This window comes from Malus domestica, chromosome 17 (genome assembly GCF_042453785.1).
Source record: "Malus domestica chromosome 17, GDT2T_hap1".
Classification (NCBI taxonomy): Eukaryota; Viridiplantae; Streptophyta; class Magnoliopsida; order Rosales; family Rosaceae; genus Malus; species Malus domestica.
Window position 1 is genome coordinate 26,710,677 of NC_091677.1, and position 20,744 is coordinate 26,731,420.

Here is a 20,744-nt window from a genome sequence, read left to right on the forward strand (position 1 = left end):
AAACTTTAAAATCTAACGCCAGGAGGGAAGTTGTCTATTTATAAAAGTTCAGGAAGGTAATCGGCTAAAACTAAAGTTCAAGGGAGAAATTGGTAATTATAAATGTTCAAGGGGGGAATTGGCTACAATAAAAGTTAAGGGGGGAAATTGGTAGCTCCATACAAGTTCAGGGGGCAAATCAACAAATATGTCTTTAATAAACAATACGCCAAAATAATTTGACAAAAGTTGAGGATGTTTTTATTATTTCATCCTTGTTTAATAGAGATTTTTCACAGTATGATCAAAATGATAGATGGTAGACAAACTCATGGACTACATCTATCGATTTCAAATATCAAAGACCATTTTGGCTAAAAAAAACTTAGTTTTTAATATTGGCACATAAATTAACGTTAAATTGTGAAATGATAGAGAATCTACAAAAAAATTATTTTTTATTTTTAAAAGAGGGACAACTGTTGGCAAGCCACGATTATCCACCCATTCCAGGGGCCGGGAAGACTCACAAAGGCATTTCAGCCTCCTCCTAGCCACAAGTAGGGCTTCCACACCAGCAACGGGTTTCGAACCTGAGACATCCAATTTTTAGTTTTAAAGAAACTTCGTAATCTGCCATTTACCATTGGGCTACCAGCTTGTGATTCTACAAAAAATTTATGAAGGATTTCACTTTTAAAAGAATCATCTTTAGCATTTATCTTCTACAAATTCAGCCAAATACTAATTAAAAGTCGCACAGAAACGGACGAAGTCATAGTTGCAAATATCTAATGAAAGGAAACAAGTCAACCACAATGCGGATTAGCTTTAAGAAAATTTGTAACTAATGGACTAAACCATGTTTCCAAATGCAACTCCACGGAATATTCCTTATCAAGGAGCACACGACAAATACGACCAAGACTACGAATTTTGGTGCAATGTAATTGGTTCCAGTGGGAACTCATAGCCTTTTGTTTTTCGTAATCGATAAGATAAGACGAGCCTATCATAATTAAGTATCGAATTTATTATGATGTGTAATTTTTACATTTGTATAAGTAGAGGTGACTACCACTAAATAAGAAATTAGTTTATAATGGTGAACTCATATTTTATCGAATTTCAAATTAAAAAAAAAAATATGATTATCATGTCCATTTATACGACTCAAGTGACCTTTGATCGACAATTTTTAAAGTTACGTTTCGTAGACTACAACTGTTAAACAAATAAAAGTTCTAATTACATATAACAAAAGAGTCTAGTAACTTGTCTCATTCATAACGAGTTCAATAAATTGTTATTAGTTTATTGTGCGGTTTAGGTTAACCCTCTCAATATCCTGTGTAGGATTGGAATCGTTGGAGGTTTTGTCGAGGGAGGATGGACTTCCAGGCAGGCTAATAGAAGTGGGCCCGCATGTAATACCTTAGGAACAAGGTAACCTATGATTCTATGAATGCTTGTTTTGATGATAAGTCAAATCTACCGGTTTCTTAATCCAGAGCCACACAAATTTTTTATCTTTGCATAATCCTTATTAGTCACCTTCATTGTTTTCGTTGAATTTATCTAATTCGACGATAAAAAATAAATAATGTTTGTATGTGAAGAAAAACGATGTGGAGTCATCACTTCTATTTTTTTGTACAACTAACTGCCTTGAGGCCACAATTAAATCGTGCCCAACAATCAGTTTTGGTCTAAAATTTGTGTGAGTTTTTAACTCATAAGAACTCAATGCTATTAGTAGTAAACCACCTTTATATTGGTACCCTTCCATCTCGGAACATGCATTCCCCGTAACCAAAACTCTCACTTGTGTTCACTTTAATGTGCTCTACTTTTATCGTAGTTACTATACGCTTACTTGGGAATAACGCCAGACTATATTGGGCATGTGATGGGTGTCTATAGGGAATGCTCAAATGGTTATGGCTCGTGAAGAAATTCGGTAAGATTGCTAGACTAGAATAGCTCTCAACTGTGTAGGGTCGTATGAGACCGAACCATAAAGGGCTCATACCTTTGTGATCAAAGCACCATTACACAAGTTTTTCTCATCCACTCAGAAGGTCAACTGGCTAATTGTTTTTCTTTTGTTTGTTTGCTTACATGGTGCAAATTTCACATCCACCTCAGCATGGACAGGGGCATACACGTGCCACGTAAGCAACAAGCATCTGGCTAGCGAAAATATATTAACAAATTTTTTGTTTCTCCCCTTTGAAAAGGAGACCAGCTAGTGGCTCGGTCCACCATTCAGGGAATGAGGACTAGAAATTGGTCCAAATAGTTGATAGGTTAATAATATTTCTCTTCACAATTGAAGAGGTCCCGAAATTCAAATTTCCGGTTTGACCAAAACAAAAAAAAAAAATCAAATTTCCGGTCTCAATTAGTTGTTAAAGGAGGGTTATTTGTGCGCCCTTGCTAAACAAGACAAGTTCTTCTATTTGCTGGGCTACATAAAGAGTAATTCAATGGGCTGCCTTGGGCCCATAATTGGGTATATGTCCCCACTAACCTCGTTGCCTCTAACCTTATTTATTATTTTTTATAAATATTTTTAGTAAATACGAATATTTTTTTTTAACAAATGATATTATTTATATACTAAAGGGGAGGAGAATGAGCTTAACCTCACAATGGCTAGCAATAATGTAATTTAAATTCACATTTGACAAGAATCGAACCTAATAGAAATAGCATCTTCTAGTGATGTCTCATTTAGAATAAAAACTTTATGGCTCTCTCCTTACCCTACAAGAGATTCTAATATAATAATTGGTTATATATAACAATATTAATACAGATATATTCTGGTTACACCTTACAATTTCACCTCTACTAACCCATCCACTTGTTAATCTAAACTATCTCTTCACTCCACTCTCCACTTTTCTGCTACATACATCCACCACGCATCTCGTGAGAAATCTATCTTGTTAGTAGTTTACCTATAAAAAACGTTAAAGGTTTCGTAAAATCAAAGAAATATTTTGAATTCCCACAAAAAACAGAGTGCTGCTAGTCCACTACATTGTCTTTTTTTTTACTCACCTTATTTTCCCACACCCTCATGGAAAGTTAAAAGATAAAACACTCTTTCCCACCCATCGTTATTTCAAAAATACTCATTTTGTGTCAAATGATAGATTTAATTCAATCAAGTCTAATTAATAAGTTCACATCCTCATCAAGAATGTTAAAATGAAAATCGGGACCAATAAAGTCCCAAATAAACATTCCTCTTACATATTGCATGAAAGCTGCAACAGTATGGGCTGCTTTGTTGGTTTCTCAATGAGAAAACTCAAACTCTACATATTCCATCTAAAATACCCTTTCCATGTATCAACTTCAAAAACTATTAACTTGTCTTTTAGAAAAAAGGAAAAAAATAAATGGAATTGCTTATCTGTTATGTTTCAAAAGAAAACTTTTCACTGTAAAAACTTCCAACATTTAGCACAAAAGCACAATTATATAAAGTTAAAAGTATAATCATCAACAAACTTATTTTTGTCACATCCCAGTCTCGACTCCGTCGTAGCACGATATTGTTCACTTTGGGCTTACCATTCCCTCATGGATTTGTTTCTAGGAACTCATATGAAAACTTCCCAGTGGGTCATCCATCCTGGGATTGCTCTCACCCGAACTCGCTTAACTTCGGAGTTCCGATGGAATCCGAAACTAGTGAGTTCCCAAAATACCTCGTGCTATAGGGAGGGGAGCATGTACATATAAGGCACATCACCCCTTCTCTGTTGGTCGATGTGGGATTTCATAATCCACCTCACTTAAGGGGAACCCGGTGTCCTCGTTGGCACATCCGCATCGAACGGCAGAGTGGTTCTGATACCAAATTGTCACATTCTAGTCTCGACTCTGCCGTAACACGATATTGTCCACTTTAGGCTTACCATTCCCTCATGGATTTGTTTCTGGGAAATTAGACGAGCAACTTCCCAGTGGGTTTTATGAGATCCCACATCGACCAACGGAGAAGGGGTGATGTGCCTTATATGTACATGCTCCCCTCCCTATAGCACGAGGCATTTTGGGAACTCACCGGCTTCAGATTCCATCAAAACTCCGAAGTTAAGCGAGTTCGGGCGAGAACAATCCCAGGATGGTTGACCCACTGGGAAGTTCTCGTATGAGTTCCCAGAAACAAATCCGTGAGGGAATGGTAAGCCCAAAATGGACAATATCGTGCTACGACGGCGCTGGTCTGGGATGTGACAGAATGGTATCAGAGCCACTCTGCCGTTCGGTATGGATGTGCCGACGAGGACGTCAGGTTCCTCTTAAGTGGGGTGGATTGTGAGATCCTACATCGATCAACGGAGAAGGGGTGATGTACCTTATATGTACATGCCCACCTCCATATAGCACGATGCTTTTTGGGAACTCACTGGCTTTGGGTTCCATCGAAACTTCGAAGTCAAGTGAGTTCGGGCGAGAGCAATCCCAAGATGGGTGACCTACTGAGAAGTTGCTCGTCTGAGTTCCCAGAAACAAATATGTGAGGGAATGGTAAGCCCAAAACGGACAATATCGTGGGCGGAATCGAGACTGGGATGTGACAATTTTGGCATTAAACATAAGTGGAAATATCATCTTCAATGAACAATCATATGAACATACGTGAAAAAGTTGAAAAATATATATGATTTGAACATGTTTTTATTACATTTTCAATGGAAACGTCATCTTCTACCTCTTCAATAGAAATGTAATCTTCTACCTCTTCGATAGAAACGTCGTCATCAACTTCTTCAATGAAAACGTCATATTCGAAGCCCATTTTCTTGTTGTTTTCTCTAAATAAAAGGAGATGGAAAGATGAGTTACGGCCTAAGGGTAGATAAATTGTTTCTGGATAAAGAGTGAGAGTTAGAAGTGGGCATTGTTATATATTTTTTAAGAAATTATTATTGACACTCTCAAATTCTCATTGTGTACTCCATATGCTCTATAGTTAAAAAAAGAAAAATACATTTGTAAAATTAATAAAATATTTAGAATGTTAATAATGTTGTAGACGTAATTTACTGAACGATTATGAAGGCCATAGAGAGAGAGGGGTGCGGCACATAGACAGAGAAGAGAGAGATGTGTAATTGTGAGGTGTGTTCTATTCCACCCTATTGTGCCTTTATTTATAGTAGTAGGGAATGTTAATTCCTTACCCTTTTAGGATTACAACTCTAATAGGATATTAACTACTAAAGGGAATATTCAAAGATATCCCTAGATACACTAGGATTTACACAATCACAGTCCTAATCTAATAGGATTGCAACACTCTCCCCTGATTGTGTAAATACTCAAACAAATGGCGCATCAGGTCTTCAGTGATGAAGTAAGTACAGTTAATGAAGTTGTCAGCACAATGAGAGAATGTAAGTCTCAAATCAACGGAAGAATGCATAAAAGGTATAACTCACAAAACTTCGCCATGGTAAAACCCAAGGTGGGAGAAAAACCCATAAACTAAGGAGAAAATTGAGAAGTTGTATTAAGTCAAAACTATACGTCTTTTGGACACAAGTAGAAAGCTCACAAGGGTATGATCAGCTTAGGATGAATGTCTCGTTAAAACCTAGTTAGGTAGCAAAAACCCAATGGGAAAAATGCTCATAATCGTAGGGAAAAATAGTACATTAAGATTGAGTATACTTTTGAAAAAAACTACAATCATTGCATATGAATAGTTAAGCATACCAATTCCTCAAACAAGCTTCTGGAAGGTTAACTTCGGCAGTGACGTCGTGTAGAGGTCAACAAGGTTGCTGGGATTAGCTTGCCTGACTTCAATCTCCTAATGTTTTACTGGTATAGATGTAGATGCAATATGTCTTGGTGTTGACTTCGTTAATGTATCATGGCTTGGTCAAGTTGATACATGCGACATAGTCCTCATGGATCGTTGTTGGGACTCAACGATGGACGAAAACAATAAGTACTTCGAATATGCTCAACAAGAGCTTTCAACTATGCCTCATGTGTGGTGTTGTGAATATGCTCAACAAGAGCTTTCAACATAACCATTCAAGGATTTTGCCTTGTGCGGGTTTGATAAGTAACCTATGTCAACATAACAAACAAGGCAATCATCATTCTGAGGAGCAAGGGGGGTTGGATCCACTTGAGACGCGTTGGGATTTGCCCAAATCTGTAGTACTTTTTAGGGTAGTGGAAAAACGTCTTTAATACCAATTCAGTGGTTGCGTGTAGGCGTGGTGTTGCATCTTTACAACAGATCAATAGTGAAAGAGATATCCTATCTAATGCAATGAACTAAGTACAACAAAGCTCAAAGTTGAACTTAGATATGGAATTTCGGATTCCATAACCTCTTCAAGGGTCTCATTTGCATATAGCGTTGGAAGATCATAGGTATACTCAAAGGTAACACCTTCGGGGTGTAGTTCAACTAGTAGACCAAATATCGTGAAAACAACGCTTGCACTTCAGGTCAAGATGATTTTTCCCAAGATCCATCATCTCAAATTCCATCTTCAGGTACAAGGTAATTTTCTCAAGCTCTTCTAGAATCTTAGTGAGATTCGTCAACGATATAAACTGAAACTCTAGCAATTTGGAATAAGACTTCATAGTTTAACACGCAAAGGCATAATTCATATCCTTAACTGATCAAATAATCACTTAGACCAGTATACCACAATTGCCGGATTGTTTCAATCCGTAAGTGAACGCCTCAAACGATATACCATATCTGCCAGATTGCTTCAATCCGTAAGTGAATGCCTCAATCAAGTTGAGAGGGTGTTGAACCAGTCCATGTAATCCTTCGGGAACTTATATGTAAATCTCCGTATCTATATCCCCATGAAGAAACACTAATCACATTTCATAGTGCTGCAATCAATCATATGGCGTTTTGAGAGAAATCTTGCGCCGTAAGTTGTGCACCATATTGCACTATTTCATTTATCTCATTATGTTTTCTTTCCCACTTGTAACACAACAGGGTTACCTTGGGTGATGTAAGAATGATAGGTCCAAACACACTTTGGTAAGAAATTTTAACCAGGATTGTAATTTCGGTTGTCCAATTAGTTTTACGTTGTCAATAATCAACGGAACACGATTCGATATCATCGTTTTTCATTTATGTTAGTAGCTACCATAGAAGTGAAAACATCATCTATGGTAATCTCATTTCAATTCCATTATCTCATCCAAACTAGTATACTGGACCAAGAACTTCAAGTCTCGGGTGTAATCCGGATTAATCTCATAAGATAGAAATGATTTGAGACAGCGATTAAGTATAGATTCATTTTGTGCCGTGTTCTCATCTTCTAGGGAAATGAATCTTATGAATTGAGTGATATGTCATGCTTTAGGCCAAGATAGATTGATTGGTTATCCGCCGGTGTACCAGACTGTCCAACAAGGGCGATACATCCTTCGGGGATGTTGACTTGACGTCCTTTAAGTACGTCTATCCTTGGAAGCATGTTTGCAGCTGGTATATGATCTTGTCACTTTAGCTAGATCAGAAGAATGCGTCTAGAGCAACATTCTGAAAGTTAGAATACATTGCACTTGCTTATCACACTTGTGCGGTATAGGGATCAAGATGAGACATAGTGGGCAACGTCCATGAAAATTCATGCTGTTCTACAGGAACGTTGACGTTCTTATCTTTGCCTAACCGTGGGAAGACTATTTCATTGAAGTGATAACTCGCCAATGAGCGATAAAGAGATTGCATGCAAGGGCTCTAAGAGAGCTGGTGTGAAGAAGAATCGTAATCGACAAAGATTCACATCCTTCTTTGATGACCCATATTGGTACGTTGTAGCGGTGCAACTTGGCACATGGAATGCGCACCCAAATGCATAAATACAAAGAGTCAGCTTCGTATCTAATAACCAACTGTAACGTCGAATAGGTCGGGTGGCAATGTGGCTTAAGGCGGACCAACATAGCTGTGTACAAGATTGCATAACCCTAGGCAGAAACCGAAAACTTGGTATGTTCACCAGGGTCCAGACAATCATTTAAATTGCGCTTTATGATCACTATGCGAGACTATTTGGGGTGAACATGGGAATTTGATGTTTAATTATAAACCCAAAAGACATGCAATACTTTATTGAAAATCGTCAATATAAAATTTCCTGCATTATCCAGTCTCCTAGACTTTAAGGGATAAGTAGGGAGGTGAACCCTTAAAATCGGCCATGAGGTTTAGCAGCAATGTGCGTGGACAAACATGTGACCAGTTTGTCGATTCATCAACCAAAACCATAAGTATTTATATGGTTTGCATTTTTGGAGGTGGTGCAAAGATATTCCACTCTATTTTCTTCAGTGGTTTCATTAATGATCATTGTTCTCTCGAATATCCGTAAGACTCAACAATGTTCTTCCGAAACGGGGAGAATATAAGGTATCTGACATGGTAATTTAGTACCATTCATACAACGAAGAGCGTGCCAATGCTCATAATTAGGTTGGATATACCTGAAGTCATTGCTAGAGATGTGATTTAGGTATAAAGTCAGTGTGCGTAGTATCATATTCATCCAGACAACTAACTTTCTCACATTCATACCTAATCATGTGTTTAATTGAATTCGGTCACATGTATACAAGAAACATGATTCAATTAACTCGTATTCGAGGACAATATCAATAAGATTGTCCATAATGAAAAACAAACACCAAACTTGAATCCAAGAACATGAAAAAATGTTCACAAAGTAAATGGTTTGCTGAGGGGATTCAGCTAACATGGCCATCCATGTCAAAATTCTGCTCGTTCAACGATGTTCGGTGGAGCAAAATTAGTTTCACATATTGACTACTAGAATGGTACTCCTCAACAACATTGGTAGGGGCACGAACAAGTGCATAACTAATGATCTAATTCCATCGAGATAGAAGTAGATTCTGCAGGGTTGAGGTTCTGGAATATTATTCCTTATTCTCAAAGTTTTAGGTCTTAGTAGACTCCAGCTGAACTGAGTCTATACTGTTCAGTAGACTCCATCCAAACTAAGTCTATATCGTTCGGTAGACTCCAACTGAACTTGGGTCTATACCTTTCTTTCATGTTTGTGGTAGTAATTAGATCCGAGAATTTGGTAAACTTCTACTTTCTACATTGTTACTTCAGGAACGAGTTAGAAACATGGAAAGACGAGAAAAGTATTCTCCAGTCAAAATTTGATCAAATTTATAAACTTCAGAATAGTAGTCATTCATAGATGTAATCATGGTTTGCTTCAGACAATATCTCGCATGATCAGACAGTCCGTATGAGCGAGCTAAAGAGCCATGGAATCCTTGTTCGGAAGGTACTTCCATTTGTAATGCTTCAGGCATAAGTCTTCGAATGAAGAGCATGGCGGGAGCTTATTGAGCTCTTCCATGCCATTGTTGGCTTTAATGGTTTCTCAGCTACTTGATAGTCAAGTGGAGATTCACGTCTTGTACCCCACATAAAGTGGTTTCTATTAGAAACGTCCAAATCTGTGAAATTGAACTTGTTATGGTTCGACAATCCACTGAATGAAGGGAACAAAATTGTGATTTATGCTATGGAAATAAGATATCCATAAGCATCAAAGTTAGAACATTCGAGTTCTAAGACATGGTTTTCATGAAAAACGTCAGGTTTTCAGGGGTGTATTATTTTATGAAAACTTAGGGTTTCAAAGACACTAAATTCGAAACTACAGGTTCGAGTTTAGTTATGAACTTCCGGTTCATAAAAGGAGGTACCTGTAAGAACACATAATACAATAAACAACTAAGTGTAGTGGATTTGGGTTGCTTTAGGAACTTAAGTGTGAGTGTTTCAAGACTACGAAAGGGAGTCAATAGTTCAAAGAAAAATAAAATATTAAATTGTTAATGTCCAAAAGCAGGCTTCAAGCCAATAATTTTGGATTAATTGTCAGATTAATGAACTGCTGATCACTTTAATTAATTTAATAGATCGAGACCATTTGGGGTCCATCGTAGAAGCAAAAATAAAATTTGTCTACGCCTTTAAATGATTTAATGTTGGCTGCAGGCTAGACATAAAGAATCAAGCCCAAAATTAGGCTTAGGTTGAATGAGTTGCAAACCCAGACAAAGTTGGGTTACAGGCCAAGGCAAGGAAATAACCCAGAGATAATTTTTGGGCTGTGATGGACAGCAGCCCAGCTTTAGGCTAGTTGTGGGCTAAAACAAGAGAAAAACCAGCCCAAATTAAGTTGGGGATATCGGGATGCTGCAGACCCTTATATGTTGACCCAAGGCAAGCCCAAAAACTGAAGGGCCATTATGGAAAAACAAGTCCTAAGCCCAAACAGTGGGTTAGGTCACACGTGGGTTGAGCATCGAGAGGCCTAAGGCCTCGATGGGTGTGTCCAAACAAATCCCAAAGGTGCTGGGTGTGTGAAAGTCGTCGGGGAAGAGGGTGGTGTTGCCACGGCGGCGACAATATTAGTCCAAAATAGAAGGTCGGAATCCATGAAGGTTTGACATAAAAAGATCAAGATGTCGGAGAAGTCCAAAAATTCGGAGATTATTCTAGAATCTCTTAAAATCCGTCGAACATCAATGGGATATGCTAGAAATCGTTGGAACGATTTGCCATGTTACTACCATGGCCTAAACCATGGTCGGTATCAAGGTTTCCGCCTGGAAATATGGTGAATCCAGCTATGCAGGTGACAAAACATCAAAACGGCTCCGTCTCGAACCTCAGAGTGGTTCTGTGCATCTGAGTTTTGGAACAGAGTCGGCTTGGCTCTTTTGGTTGGATGGCTCACGGCTCAAAAAGGGCATGGCTAACTTTAAGAGGCTTAGGCATGAATGCGGCTCTAGTGCGATTTTCCCCTCTTTTTTTTTCTTTTTCTTTTTTTCGATTTTCTATTATTTAGGGTTTTCAGAACCCCAAAAAAAATTTAAAAAAATCATGCTTCTATTTTATTTAGATTCTTTGACTCACAAATTTCACATAGTGAATTTATAATTGTGTATGCATGAACATATATATATTGACAAATATATGAACATATACAATATATATAATTGAAAGGAAAATATAAATATAGGGGGTTTATACATCATGAGGAATACTTTCATACTTCATGGTGTTTCAAATATCTTAATTTATTTTAAAAAAACCTGATTGGCAGAAAACAACTGAGCCTTTGAATGTGTATAAGATATTTCTCTGAAAGTCAGAATTGCATCTGCAATGCGATTATCACGTTCAACAAAGAAAAATTAAATTGAATCAATAGCACGTAGATCAATTCAATAAAATAAAAACTTTATCATAAAATGAATGATTAAAACGTAATACTCCCCTGATTGAAGATCAAACTCTTTTTAGTGTAGCGTCAAGAGTGTGTTGATAACGTGTTGTAGGAATAATTTATTGAACGATTATGGAGGCCATTGAGAGAGAGAGGTGCGGCACATAGAGAGAGAAGAGAGAGATGTGTAATTATGAGGTGTGTTCTATTCTATCCCATTGTGCCTTTATTTTTCCTTACCCTTTTAGGATTACAGCTCTAATTGGATATTAACTACTAAAGGAAATATTCAAAGATATCCCTAGATACACTAAGATTTACATAATCACATTTCTAATCTAATAAGACTGCAACAAATAACAATTTTTATTTGTCGTTTTACAAATGGGCAAATTTATAATTAAAATTTTTATAAAAAATGAGTGGGTAGAAAAGACAATTGGGTGTATAAAATATCGATGATATCGGAAATATCAGTAGTCCAAAAACACGGAAATTTCGATGGAAATATCGGAATATTATCGATATCCATAAAAATTGAATAAAAACCACGGAAATTGTAAGAAAAACTTGGAAATTTTTATTGAAACTTTGCAGGATGTTTATTTAATCAATTATCTATTAGTTTATCACAAAAAAATTGAAAGGAAATGCATTGCATGATGGATTTAACTGATTTAAGTTGATTATATAGCGAGCTGCCAAACATTGTGAGATATGTAGTAATTAATGAAGGAAATTTAAACATATCATAATCATTTATATATAATAAATTAGTACAATATTTTACACTTCATTCATTGCATGGTAAGATCCATGAGTGACTTAATACCACATAGAGTTCCTATCAATGTCTAAAATATCGATTATATCGGAAATATTGGTAGTCTAAAAATACGGAAATTTCGATGAAAATATCGATATTTTAGACTTGGTAGGAGGAAAATTAAATATAAATCCAAAATCCACGGCGCCGAAAAGTACACGTTTTAAAAATCAGCCAATTGCAAAACCTTATTTACTCCCAAAGCCTATCTTCCATTGGTCGCAAAGGAGAGGGAAGTTGTTGACCTTTTGAGATCCAAAGATCACCGCCGAGAAAACATCACAAAGCTCAAATCTTTTCTCCATTTCCAATCTGAATGCGGAAACCCCATTTCTCTGTGTAAGTTTTTCATGCATCTTCTTCTTCTTTTCTCAGATCTGAATTGCTTTGATATCTTTATCTTGCTTTGTTCCTATTACAATGGATAGCAACTATTCAGCTATCCCTAAGAAGTCGTACGTGGAATTGCAATCGCAGTATGATTCTGAAAACCCAGAAAATCTTTCAAAATCCCATTCCAAATTATCGGATTTTGATGAGGAAAGCTTTCTAGATTCCAAGAATTTGAATGGGAATGATGGCGGTGATGATTTCGATGATAATCTTGATTTCGATATTGGTAGTTATCCTTTAATTGTTGAGGGGTCTAATAATGGGTCTGGAATCTCCGGGGCGGTGTTTAATCTCACGACATCGATCATTGGGGCTGGGATTATGGCTTTACCTGCTACCATGAAGGTTCTTGGATTGGTTTGGGGGTTTGTTTTGATAATTTTGATGGGTATTTTGTCAGAAATTAGTGTTGAATTGTTGGTGAGGTTTTCGGTTTTGTGTAAGGCATCGTCTTATGGGGAGGTTGTTCAATGTGCACTGGGTAGGCCCTGGAGGATTCTGTCGGAGATCTGCATAATTATCAATAATGCAGGGGTGTTGGTGGTGTATTTGATAATTATGGGTGATGTTATGTCTGGTTCACTCCATCATATTGGGGTTTTCGATCAATGGTTAGGACATGGGGTTTGGGATCATCGAATGCTTCTGATTTTTGCTGTGGTGGTGGTTTGTCTGGCACCACTTTGCGCCTTGGAGAAGATTGACTCCTTGAGCTTGACTTCAGCTGCTTCGGTAGCTCTTGCAGTTGTGTTTGTTGTAGTTGCTTGCGCTATCGCGTTTATTAAGCTTGTTGAAGGGAAAATTGATTCTCCAAGGATGTCACCGGATTTTGGGTCGACCAAGGCAATCTTGGATTTGCTTGTGGTGATTCCTATCATGACCAATGCTTATGTTTGTCACTTTAATGTTCAACCTATATACAATGAGCTTGAAGGCCGGTCTCCTCAAAAGATGAATCGGGTTGGAAGGATCACAACTGTTCTTTGCATTGTGATCTATTCTTTGACAGCCATTGCAGGATATCTACTCTTTGGGAAAGATACAGAGTCTGATATTCTGACCAACTTTGATAAAGACCTTGGAATCCGTTTCAGCTCAGCACTGAATTATATTGTCAGGGTTGGGTACATTTTCCATTTGCTTCTTGTTTTCCCTGTTGTCCATTTTTCCTTGAGGCAAACAGTGGACGCCTTGGTGTTTGAGGGATCACCTCCTCTCATGGAGAGTAGGAAGAGATGTTTTGTATTGACACTGGTTCTGCTGGGGCTTATTTATTTAGGATCTACCGTGATTCCCAACATTTGGACAGCATTTAAGTTTACAGGGGCAACAACTGCCGTGTCATTGGGGTTTATATTTCCTTCCCTCATTGCTTTAAAGTTAGGTCGGAAAGGGGAAGGCTTGAGCGTTGTAGAGAAGACCTTGTCATGGTTCATGTTGGTAATGGCAGTAGCAGTCAGCATTGTTGGAATTATTGGCAATATTTATAGTCTCAGAAGCAAATCTGAATGATCCTTGTTATAAAGGTTTGAGTGTTGTTGCTTTGCACAGATTTTCACAGGGAAGACTACCTGTATACCTGCTGGTATGCTGCCTGTCTGATCCAAACAGTCAAATGAAACCCGTGCAAGTGGATCCTTGGCCAGGAAGTTAGAGGGTGGGAAGAGGCGTTCGGCAAGGCTGAAGGGGATGCGCTCTTGTTCCGGTTATAATGTTCTTGTATACTTCCGAGTTCTGAGGGATTCTGGGAGGTTGATTCAGAATTCGTGGAATGTTTGCTACCACTTGTAGGTTATGTTAAGATTAATTCAAATGTATTCACACAATTGTTTATCCTTTTTGTTCCCTTCCTTCCCCTCCCCACAACATTAAACACCATTGTAACAGTATGAGCAATATTTTCCTCCTTTTTTGGATGATACCATGTGTAAACAACGAGCTTTTTTAAGGAAATTTTCGAACATCGTTTATATGTTTGGCTTTCGGACATTGAGTCCTGAATTTTTTCTTTGGCTTATTTTCTTTTCTAATGATGCCTCTGTTCTTAGAGTTGAATATGTGAACATGATTGCGTTAAATAGATGCAATAGGCGGAAAAATGACAGTAAACAAACCTGTCGGATAGTATTAAAGCTCGAGGTATTAATATACAAGAAGGAAATCCAACACTGTTACATCCCTAATCTAATAAATATTCTGTATGAAGAAAGAAAAATATGAATAAATCAAGGTTTCTGCTGAATGCTCATCCACCAAGGTCACCAATAATCACCACAAGAGCACAAACCATCTTCAAAATGGTGGAACCTATTTCCATCTCGGAGAATGATTTTGCGCTTGGCAACACTGGAGACAAATTTCATAAACGAATGGCAGTCACCGCATATTCGGAGGTTCTTCAGAATCTGAATTGGACTACCATTTGGTGTCTGCAAGATTCCATATGCAACAGCAAGTTTCTCACTGTGGTATACAAGGTCATCCTCTTTTTGCTCCTCTGCCACATCATGAAGAACAAAACTAGTATCCGGCACATAACCTGTTGCTCGGAAGCGTTTGTACAACTCATTTACTGTCAGGTTTATCTCTTTGATGTTGTCATGTGCCTTATCCCCCATTAGAAAATAGTGAACCTTATTCTTGATCTGAATCCAACTGAATCCGGGTTCTTTGGTCACTCCCCTATCTTTCATCATTTCCCTTACTTCCCGCACTTTCTCCCACATGCCTTTAGATGCATACATATTTGATAATAAAACATAGGTTCCAGATCTCCGTGTTCCCATTTGGAAAAGCCTTTCAGCCGTTCTCTGGCCAAGTTCAGTGTTTCGATGGATCCTACAGGCACCAAGAAGTGCTTCCCAAATCACGGAATCTGGTTCTACCGGCATGCTCTGAATGAGATCTTCAGATTCAGAAAGCAATCCTGCCCTACCCAGGAGATCAACCATACAAGTATAGTGATAAACCAAGGGCATAATCCCATAATGTTGGCTCATGGAATTGAAATAAGCCCATCCTTCGTCTACTAACCCAGCATGGCTACAAGCGCATAACAGTGCTACAAAACTAATTTCATTCGGAGAAATCCCAGTAGCTTCCATTTGTTTGAAAACTTCAACAGCTTCTTTGCCTGATCCGTTTTGAGCACACCCGGTCAAAACAGCATTCCAAGTGACAATATCTCGATCAGGCATCTCTTGAAAGATACAAAGGCCATTGGGGCTTCCACACTTGAAGTACATTGTTATCAAAGCATTGCACACAAACAAACATGAATCCAGTCCAAGTTTGTGTATCAAGGCATGAATCTGTTCCCCAAGCTTGGTTGCACCAAGGTACCCGCAAGCACTGAGGAGGCTGGTTATTGTTGATTGGTTTGGTTTCAGTCCCCTGGATAACATTTCAAGGAACAATTTGAACGCAATATCTCCTTGCCCGGCTTGCTCATAAGCTGATATAATAGCAGACCATGACACAACATCCCGTTTTGGCATTTGTTCAAAAGCTTTTCGAGCATCATCCAACGTACAACTTTCTGAAACCCAAGATACGGTGTCTCTCACTCTCTTTATCCTAGAAGCTTGTGATATATATGTGGTTTTGCACTTTGCATACATTGATATCAACCCATTTCCCACGAATGAATTGAATTGGTACCTTGTTTTAATAGCAAGCGAGTGTATTTGTTTTCCCATCTCAACATTGTTGATATTTGCACATGCAAAGAGAGCACTGGTGAAATTTGAATGACTTGGCAGTACAGTGCCTGATCTATGAAGCTCAGCAAAGAGCTCCAGAGCTTCTTTGCTTTGTCCGTTCTGGACAAACCCAGAAATCAGGGCTGCCCATGAAGCAGCATTTGGTACCGGGATTTTGGAAAAAATATCTTTTGCTTCTTCAAGCATTCTGTTCTGGGCATACCCTGCAACCATAGCATTCCATGCAACCACAGTAGGGTTTCCAATTTTATCAAATATATGCCTTGCTTTGTGAATCCTCCCATTCTGAGCATAGGCAGTTACCATCGCCGTCTGTGTACCGACACCTTTTTCAGCGTCTATCTCATACAATGCAATGGCATCATCCAACCTACCACACCGCGAAAATGCAGCAATCATTGTCGAACATGAGTAATCATTCCTTTGTGGCATTCTCATGAAAAACTTCACCGCATCTTCCAAACTTCCATTTGCTGTATAAGCATTCAATATTGCCGTGTCCACTACCACATTGCTCTCACACCCTGTCTTCAAAGCCAGTACCCTTAAACTCTCAATCAACTCCAATTTTTCTAACCTCATCACAGCTGATAAGGCAGCAACTAGTATGGCCTGGTCTGGCCTCACACTGCTCCTCAACATCATCAAAAAAACCATCAAAGCCTCATGAAACTCACCTATCTCAACATAACCAGAAACCATAACCATCCAAGAGGCAATGTTCCTGTCCTCCATTTGATCGAAAAGCTCACGAGCTACATTAATCCTACCGCAACGACAGTACCCGGTAATAATTGAATTCCATGACACTATATTTCTCTCAGGCATTTGATCAAAAACGTCCCTAGCACTATTTAACAAACCATTTTGTGTATAAGCAGTAATCATAGCATTCCACGAAACTACATTACGCTCAGGCATTGACTCAAACACCGCTTGAGCTTCACCCGCATGCCCATGTTTCGCATACCCGGATAGCAAAATGGTCCAAGTTCTCACATTTTTATCTCGGAATGAATCAAAGAGTTCTTGGGCTTTGTTCAAATGCCCGTTTTGGATGTACGCAGAAATCATAGTGTTCCAAGAGCCCGAGTCTCGTTGAGGCATTCTTTCAAACACCTGGCGTGCATCTGTTAATCGGCCGAGTTGGGAGAGCCTGTGGATTTCTTTGTTGCATTGCAAGAGATGACGGATTTGTGAAGTTGGGGAAGAGAGAGTGGAGAGCGAACGCAAGTGAGATAAATGACGATGTATCATTGAGCATAGTTGGAGCCGTTGTAGCCTTAAACCCGACGGTAACAGAAGCGAGTTTGGTTGCGAAGGAAGCAAAGAAAAAAATGGGTATTTTACCGAAAGAGTTTTTATGACAAATATTTTGTGAAATTAATCCATCCTATTAAGATAGTTTAAATTACAAAATCGACCAATGTCGTCCATAAATATTAATGCGCTAAATCAATGTGTTATTTCTGGTAATGTGCTCATGTAGTGTACATGTGGGCCCAACGCCTTCAATAACGAATTGTACATGTGGAACCACGTATTCGGAAATGCCTCAGAGAAGGTCGTCTCTATGTTCCCTCTCCACTTTCATAGCCGACAACGACGACAACCATCACAAGCACCCGTCCATCACCACGGACGACATCCTCAGGAACATCCACAACTCCACCATCACCGCTGCCACAAATGACATGGACGACAACAGTCATCGTTATAACTTCTTACATTTTAGATTCAAACCTTCCCCTTCTCTCCTTTTAGTTTAGTTTAAATAATAACGTCGCTTGTAGCAAAAGAATTAAATGATAATTGCTTGCCCAGTTAGATGCATGCATGCACACACGTATAGTATATTAGGTTAGAAGGATACTAGTTCCTTTATGGGGATGCATATATTCCGCTTCTTTCATATAATGTATATTTATTATATAAATTTATAATCAAAATTATTCAACTTCTTAATCTTCATTTGAAGATCGTCCCTGCAAAAAAATCATTTGAATCGAAGATTGTTTAGTCATCTATGTATATGGAACAAATTGATGGGGTGAGTATCGAGTAACATATTCAAGATGATCTATTCATTTGTTTGATGCATTAAGTGCCTAAAACGATCTCCGATTCAATTTTTTTTTTGTAGGAACAAAATTCATATGAAGATTAAGAAATTGAACGATTTTAATTATAGAGTTCATAGGATGATCATACGTTAGGTGCAAAATGTGAAATATGTAAATTCCCCATTGGGAACACAAGTATTATTAGTGTGATTATGTTCACAAAGTGATGATAACCGAAAGGCCGGCATTTTATTATGTTGTTAATTATTGTTTGTTGGGGCGGTCATTTGGATTGCATCTTGGCTTGTTTGTTGGGGCGGTCATTTGGATTGCATCTTCAACTCTCACAATTGTATATATATAAATCAGAATCAGAGATACCTTTGCTTTGCTTTCTTTCGTGTCACTTGTTTGTTTCTAAACCTCCAATTTTAATCATCAACAAAAAGAATAAAAGATAAAGAAGAATAAGCAGATCAACAAAAAGAAGATTTGTTCTTCACATGGAAATAGTGCTCCACTTAATAGGGCCCGTGAACCTCTTCTGGTCTAAATTGTAATTGATAGGGGCATGTGAATTGTGGCGCAAAGCACAAATGTCTACGGGTAATTTTGCAGGCGCCAATTTGTTGGAGCTAAATTTCAATGTGTTAGTAATTTTAATTAAACATTTATTATAGTACTCATTTAAATTCAATCAAGTAAATGATAACCAAATGACATGTACAAATATAAAACAATACAATTAATACGAAGGAGTTGAGTATATCTAAAACGGTATAGCAAGGAGGAATATAGTTGTTGTCTTAAAATTGTAGACGCCTCCTTACATGCATGTTGTGAGAGTCGTCTACATTTTCAAGTTATAACTCCTTAAATCTCACAGGATATGTCTAATCCACTAAACACAATTACGGCAAATAGGAGTACCAATTGTTTATTGATTGGCCATTGATGAAGCATGAATAGGAGAGGATATAATAGGGAGAGTAAATGAATTAGTGAAATATACTATATATAGAGAAATATTATTATTTTTATACAACAATATATATTTATACTAAGGGAATGAGAAAATAAATTATCTACTAAATCGTAAATTTCAAAATTTCACATATAAGTGAAGAGACGAGAATTTAATTTAAAATGTAGTATTATCTCTGTGTGGTATTATCTTTGAGTAGTCTTTTTATTTATAGAACTCTATATATAAATTTTTCATCTAAACTAGACATGACTCTTTATATTAAACATATACGTTTTAGTCTCTTACAAACTCTTGTATACTCATATTCGTTACTTTAATAATAAAAAAAAAATGGGTAAAAAACTAAAAGCAGTATACGAAAACAACCCACTTTCTTTTAAATAGCAACAAATAAGTTTTGAATCTTTTAATAAACAAACTAAAATATCACCCATATGTGTCTAAGTTTAAAGTTGATGGAATGAAAAGAAAGAAGACACTTTATATTAATGCATAATTAGTGGCTTTCCTTTTATTGGGCAGTGCCATGTAGCAGATTGGAGGACGATCAAAACAAAATCTCTCAAAGGCAGCAACCCGACCGACCTAAAGATGCACTAGGGATTTTTTGGGTGCCTTATACACTAAGATTGGCTTTATGAGGACTTGGTTTATTGTATATTTAGAGTTAGAAGGCTAAAGTAGAAGTAGTCAAGCTACAACGTAGATGTATATCTTTCTAATATTATTTTTATTGTCAAAACTTTAGGGATAGATTGATTATTTTCAATACTAGTACTGGAGTATTCTACAACTTCAAGCCGGAATGATTTAAGTTACGCGTATATCTTTTTACTTTTCGTGGATGAGTTGATACCAATTTATTATGACTCTCACTGTATGCTCCTAGCCAAAATTTTCATCCCTTATTATAAGCGTTGTATAAAAAAACAAAATAAAACATTGAAATTTAATATTAAACCTATACTCTAACAAACAAAAAATCATTTTTTATTAAAGAAAAATTTCCATAAGTTGTTAGGGCATAACTATGAAAAAAATTGTCTCCTTGCAAAGTAGTGTCCCAGATGACAAAATGCTAGAAATCAATTAGTTGACGATGGCAGAAAAAACCTACTACCATAAACTTGCACAATTAATTAATTAATTTTTTTCAAGCATTTGCCGTCTCACTTCTGTAACGTTTTCAGATGCTAGATTCGTCTAAAATTATGAATAATTAGTTAATTTTTTTCAAGCATTTGCCTTCTCACTTCTGTAACGTTTTCAGATGCTAGATTCGTCTAAAATTATGAATAATTAGTTTCTGCATAATTAAATACTGCAAGATTAAGTAACATGTTAATCATTGTTGCTTCCTCCAGTTTAGTAAAGAAGAAGAAAGCTTTATACTTAATCACAGTCAATCTGCACCAGATTCCCATGTCACAGATTGCTTATATAAGATTTCAGTAACCAAAT

The 20,744-nt window shown here is 37.4% G+C and overlaps 2 protein-coding genes across 2 annotated transcripts; one reads left to right on the forward strand and one right to left on the reverse strand.

Moving 5' to 3' along the window:
• The first annotated feature begins 12,302 nt into the window (after positions 1-12,302).
• LOC103436064 (amino acid transporter AVT6E) lies at positions 12,303-14,480 on the forward strand. The gene has a single exon (XM_008374473.4). It carries the CDS (start codon positions 12,538-12,540, stop codon positions 14,020-14,022), a length of 1,485 nt encoding a protein of 494 aa, XP_008372695.1. The 5' UTR covers positions 12,303-12,537; the 3' UTR covers positions 14,023-14,480.
• Positions 14,481-14,597: 117 nt separating this feature from the next.
• On the reverse strand, positions 14,598-17,983 carry LOC103436063 (pentatricopeptide repeat-containing protein At4g02750-like). Its single transcript, XM_008374472.4, has one exon. It carries the CDS (start codon positions 17,487-17,489, stop codon positions 14,769-14,771), a length of 2,721 nt encoding a protein of 906 aa, XP_008372694.1. The 5' UTR covers positions 17,490-17,983; the 3' UTR covers positions 14,598-14,768.
• Between the last annotated feature and the right edge of the window lie 2,761 nt (positions 17,984-20,744).